Genomic DNA, 6017 nt, shown 5'->3' with positions numbered 1-6017 from the left:
AAGAAAAAAACGACAGAATTTCCAATTGAAACAAAAGGATAGATCAAATTTAATTCATTTAATTGTAAATATTTCTATCCTTAGCTTAAAGTTCGAAAGGATGTTAATTATTCAAGAAACATAGTATAGTTTATCATTTTTCGATGTATCTGTGAGTAATGTAAATGCACAATGCACTCCGTTATATAAAGTATTTTAATTTAAAAAAATAATTTTAAAATACAAATTTTATGAATATATATTTATTAAAATTTTAGTATACATATATTTACAAAAAATTAAAAATATATATATAAAAATATAAAAAACATAAATTGAATATAAATTATTCTAAAATATTAATTTTACTTGCTTCATTACAAATAAAGGTTTTAATTAATTTATTAAAATTTAAATTTTAGTTATCAAATTTTGAATCGTCAATTTTTTAAATATTTATTCACTTATTTAAAACATTTTTAATAGTAAACTGAATGTTTGCGCCTTCCGTGCCCCTTGACGGCAGCACGCCTTGATCAATTGTACAGGTTACACAATCATAAAGACAACACGGCGCTGTAGTGTTTACAAACATTGATAAATTACCAACTTATATTTAAACAAGATTTTCAATGTTAAGTGCATTTCGATTTTGAAAAGCATTTGAACTATACAAAAGGTAAAAAATAATCTTTACTTCGGAATTTTGTCCACCAACGAGCTAAGAGGTTTACCGCTCCAAGAACACTTACCTAATTCTAAAATTCTTGTTGCTTACAGAAAGCTATGCAACAGTAATAACGTTATTTATTGATACAGAAATAAAGATTTTAGTTGGAACACATGTTATAACGTAATTGAAAACGAAAACTAAGGGTATCGATTCTATAGTTTTAGGAACGTAAATAAAATCGTTGTGCGACAGTGGCGCTACTTCTATTGTGGCGACATCAATGCACACCCGTCTTCGGTATATTTGCGATGGTGTAGCGATCGCCATAGAACTCGCAAAAATTTATCGAAGTACTCGATGAGCTTCGGGTAAGTTAATTTGTTAATTTTTATCGATGTATTCATAGTTGAACCTAGTGTTTGACGTTCTATTTAGAAACCAAAGTCATGTTCATTAAAAATCTTTTGCGGACATTGTACCGAATGACCTTTTTACGGATATCACAGAACTGAACCGACAATTTTTTTTACACATTCAGAATGAAATATCCACTGACAATTTAGAAATATCTTGTACAAAATTCTCATTCAGATAATCTTAAAATCATATCAATAAACAGTGTTTTCTTACAGAATTGCAATACTAAAATTCATATGCCGATTCATAGAAATTGACAGTTCGTAGAATATGAAGTTACAAAAAATCTTGTTTCTTCTAATTTTAGCAAATTACTTTTTTTCAGTTCCGTATTATTTTGTTCTAGGTATTCTAAAATTTCTTTTGCTTCTTATGAAGACTGTCTCACATAATAAATGACAGATGGATGAAACCAAGCGTTACAAATTCACTTCTACTTCCATTATATGATCGGATGATCAGGATAAGTATCATTTGTCTATGCTGAAGTAGTTATTATCACCAAGATGAACATTAATTCAGTAGGCATTGCTGATCTTTTTAATCTATTAGAATCTAATAAGCTTGGAGAGGTAGAAGAAATAAAAAAAGTATTCCATGAACTTTTTCTATGCAGTAAGTGAGATTATGAATTTGCAGATATAAATCTTGAGTTCACTCTAATGATTTCAAATATTTTCCAGCAAAAGACAATTGGTTGGTGAATGGCCTTTTTGACTATTATCTGTCTACAAATTCTTTGAGGGCTGTTGAGGTATTAGCCAGTGTTCGAGATCCACATGACAAGCATCTATTAGATCGTTTATCCGAAGCTCTTTCTAAACCTGGAAGCAGCAGCCAAAGAATTCAAACCCTCACTTTGCTAGGTCATATTGCACGTCGTCAACCGACTTGGCTATACAAACTTGCCAGTCATGCTTTATTTCGGGATTTGCTTAAGTTACTTAAAGTAGGTATAAGTTTTATTAAAATAAATATAAACGTATTGTTAAATAAATATAGATATATGACTAATCTGTTTTTAGATGGAAGCAGATACATTATCCCTTATGAGCGCCCTTCTGCTCTTGGTAATGTTATTACCAATGTTACCAGCTGCTTTAGGGCCATATCTCTCAGAAATTTTTGAAGTATTTGGCCGATTGGCTTCTTATTACCACCATCAGTCATCTTTGTTTTCTGCTCCTATGCATCTTACTCCCACAACAGCAGGAACTATTGATAAAAATCATTTATATTTATTACATCTGCAAGTGAGTATTGTTATTTATTAAACAATACAAATAGATAATTAATGTTTTTTGACTCATTACAGGTGGGACTGTACAGTTTATTCCACAGACTATATGCCATGTATCCTTGCAACTTCATTTCATATTTGAAACAACAATACATTCAACGAGATCAATTGGCTACTTTTACTCATACAATTAGACCAATGTTGGATTCAGTGCGTATGCATCCATTACTTGTTACTGCATCCAAAGATTCTGAGATTTCTGCTGCTAGGTATACTTTCTATTGTAAAAAATAATATTTTATACAAAATCATTTATAATACATTTATTTCTTGTTTTGTTATATTTTAGGTGGAAAAAGATGGAACACCATGATGTTATGGCAGAATGTGGTCGCTTCACATTAGATAAATGTCGAGAGGAAGTATTTAACACTGTAAATTCACGCTCTACACCACCCTTAGGTATGTAAATCTTATTCAGACCAAATGTAGCTATGAATGTAATTATGCTAGATACATTTTCTAGATCATTCTTCTATGTGTACTTCAATAAACACTAGTGGAGGAGTAGCACCATTGGAAACTAGCAATGGCGAAGATGATATTTTTTGGTCTCCAAGTATGTCAGTGCCACCACTTAGTCCTCCATTTCCAGCTACATCTCATGAACAACGATCTGCTCCTTCAACACCCAATAATAACAGAAGTGGCACATCTCCACCAGAAGCAGCGGTTGAAGCCACACCTGAAACAACTCCTGTTAAGGTATGTTTATAAACGATAAAAGTGTAATCAAATTTATATTTTGAATTTTTTTATATAGGATTTACGGAAATTGTCGGCGAGGCAAGTACCTGTGGGATCTGCTGCAGTCCGTGCTCTTACTGCATTTGGTAATGGTACTGTAGGATCAAGTTCTCGACCATCAACACCCATTCCCTTAAACCCACCAATCTCTGCAGTGACTGGTTCTACAATTGGAAGTGGAGATGGAAGCAATGCACATGGATTCCTTTCGCACAAGATAAGTAAAATCATTGCGGATAGGCAAGGTATTAGTCAACAGAAGTCGTCCATCAACGTTGACGAAAATGGAAGATTTTCAGAAGTGGATACGAATCAAAATGGAAAAAACGATTCTTGGCAAGAAGATCAAGAGGTTTTGTATTTTATATATTTTTGTATCTAAAAGGTTTACATATTAATGAAAATTGGTAGACATATCTGCATATATTGTGCAGGTTTTAGAAATTGTAAGCTCTCAAGCTGCTGGAAAACATGAATGCTTGAAGTATACTGAAAGACAACACCATAATGAGAAAATGCAAAATGCTTTAGGAGATTTGCCTGGAAGAGTTTATCAACTGCGTTTGTATTCTCAGTATCAAATTTCAGCACAACATTCGACTTTTAGTTCTCTTTGCAAGGTAAAATATTTTGAGTAATATTGTACGTAAAAATGTTTTTAATGAAAAAAAAAGGAATTTAACTACTTACAAAAAATTCTATTTATATTTGTAGGTTCGAAAAAGTAAATCTTGTCCAGATATGGACATCCAAAAAAAAATTAATTGTAAAACAGATCAGCTGAAAGTGATTGGAAGAAAAAAATTAGAAGAGATTGGAACCCAAACATCTGATTTGCTTCCATATGAATATTTGTTGGTGGGCATTTTGGATCAAAAGAATCAAATGAATGTACAAAAATATGTCCAGCAAAATGCTGAATTTAGATTGTCACCAACTGCAATGCTTGATCGATATGTCGAAGCTTGCACGCGAGCCAGTAATGTTTCTGGTGATAAAATGAGTTAGTATAGAATCAAATTTAGTAACTATAATTATATTATAGTAATTAATAGAAATTTTAATACAATAATTTTTTTAAAGGAACTAATCCAATCAAACAGAAGCAAAGGAAAGAAAATGACGGCGAAGATGAAATGGGGGAGGAAGATGCTTTAGACGCTGCATGTGCAAGTCAATTGTTACAATTGATGCAAATTCAATTACAATTTGAACGACAGCGTAGAGAAGTTCACGCTGAACGTAATCGAAGACTTCTTGGTAAACTAAGGGATTCACGCGCGTTGGAAGAACACAATTATGCATTGGTCAGTTCATATCATTTACATAAAGTAAAATTTATCTAAATTTTGTTAACCATCATTAAGCATGAAGTCCTTATTACAGACTGATCGATTGAAAATGATGGAAAAAGAAGTAGAGGCCTTGAAGGCTGAGTTAGAACGTAACAGAAAAGAAGCTTGTCAAGCTGAACAACAATATACGGAGACATTGCATCACTGGCAAACTAAGGTAACCTAAATAATGATTCTGTTTATTGAATCGTTAATAAAAATCCGTATAGTAATGTGATTAACAATGTATAGTGTGTAGAAGAAGAACGACAGAATCAGATGCTGAAGGATCTTCTCGAATCCATTGAAGTTGAATTGAAGAATGAACAAAAGAAAATAGTGGAATATGAACAACAAATTCGTTCCACGGAGGCTTCCCTTTTCGATGCGGGGCATCGACTAAGAGTAGCATTAAAAGCTGCAGATCGTAGTAAAGAATTAGAACGTACTCTCGATACCGTACAAAAAAAATTTCTTCTACTGGGAGAGGTAGTATTTTAATAAATTATTTATCCTTTTATTCGATGTGTTTATTTTTAATGTGTCAAATTTTATACATAGGCACAAGCAAAACTGCAAGAAAGTACAGGTGGTCTTTCACCAATGAATAAACAAGAAGCAACGCAGATACAAAGATCATATACAGAAGAATTAACTAGTACGTATGATTGAGTTATTTATTAATAATATTAATAAGCAAAACAAAATCAAATTAGATTGATGTTGCACGCTTGATATTTTTAGATTTACGACGACAACTGGAATCACGAACATCTCTTGTGGAAGCCTTAAAAGTGCGTCTGAATGAACTAGAAAGTAAAGATGCACGAAAGGAAGCACAACTTGTAGACCAGCAACGACTTTTACAAGAAACAAAAGATCAACATGAATCCGAGTTGAAAGCTGTTGAATCGAAATATAAAGCGCAAGCCGAGATCAACCTTCTTCTTGAAAGTCGTATACTTGAACTTCATGGTACATTAGAACAAGCAACTAGCAGTACCACTACTATGAGCAATCTCGCTTCTTCAGCATCACCTAAAGAAAGGTCGCCTCCACTGTCTGCAAGTCTAGCTTCTTCTAGTGAGGGAAGTCTTGCCTTTATTCATTCAGGTACTGGAATTATGATGAATGACTGTTGTGATACCGCAGGCGAAATTTCTAATCTACAAGCCATCGTTGAGCCTGTACCAAATCAGGCAATTTCACCATCTCGTCAAAGTTAGCAGAAGCAAAATCCTAAACGAGACTAACGCTACGCAAAAACGGCCATCGAGTCTTTTCGCATACAGCTATCCTGTTTTGCACGCGAGCATCTGTTATTCAGTGCCGTGGTATTAAATCAGAAGAAAGTTATTTGTAGCTTTTTATCGACATATTATGCGGAATTCATAAAAATATTACTATCGCGTGATTTCGATAAATAATTGAAAATACACTGGTAATTAATAAAATTACTAGCATGATATGATTTCCCTCTTAAAAAATTAATTCACAATGAATAAATGGTTGAGATATTTTGTGAGCAATTTTTTAAGTCTCGAATGAACACATCCTCACATAATTT

General features: G+C 32.9%; 1 protein-coding gene across 1 annotated transcript; it reads left to right on the top strand.

Annotated features, from left to right (window-relative positions):
* Positions 1-890: 890 nt before the first annotated feature.
* On the top strand, positions 891-5979 carry Tsc1 (tuberous sclerosis 1 protein hamartin). The gene is made up of 15 exons (XM_076314049.1): positions 891-1020; positions 1416-1684; positions 1753-2018; positions 2095-2322; positions 2385-2578; positions 2659-2771; positions 2836-3074; positions 3133-3468; positions 3551-3736; positions 3831-4119; positions 4200-4423; positions 4503-4628; positions 4703-4939; positions 5012-5108; positions 5195-5979. The coding sequence occupies exons 2-15, from the start codon at positions 1576-1578 to the stop codon at positions 5674-5676; spliced, it is 3126 nt and encodes a 1041-aa protein (XP_076170164.1). The 5' UTR covers positions 891-1020; positions 1416-1575; the 3' UTR covers positions 5677-5979.
* The last annotated feature ends 38 nt before the right edge of the window (positions 5980-6017 follow it).

This window comes from Ptiloglossa arizonensis, chromosome 6, assembly GCF_051014685.1.
Source record: "Ptiloglossa arizonensis isolate GNS036 chromosome 6, iyPtiAriz1_principal, whole genome shotgun sequence".
Taxonomy (NCBI): Eukaryota; Metazoa; Arthropoda; class Insecta; order Hymenoptera; family Colletidae; genus Ptiloglossa; species Ptiloglossa arizonensis.
Note: the sequence above shows the minus strand (reverse complement) of the source record. Positions and strands in the feature narration are given on the sequence as shown.

Bases quoted from the DNA above. Each gene is read 5' to 3' on its own strand.
- Tsc1 (XM_076314049.1), top strand. From the start codon at position 1,576: ATGAACATTAATTCAGTAGGCATTGCTGATCTTTTTAATCTATTAGAA. The intron at 2,772-2,835 runs GTATGTAAATCT...TACATTTTCTAG, and splicing joins ACGCTCTACACCACCCTTAG to ATCATTCTTCTATGTGTACT. The intron at 4,120-4,199 runs GTTAGTATAGAA...ATTTTTTTAAAG, and splicing joins TGTTTCTGGTGATAAAATGA to GAACTAATCCAATCAAACAG.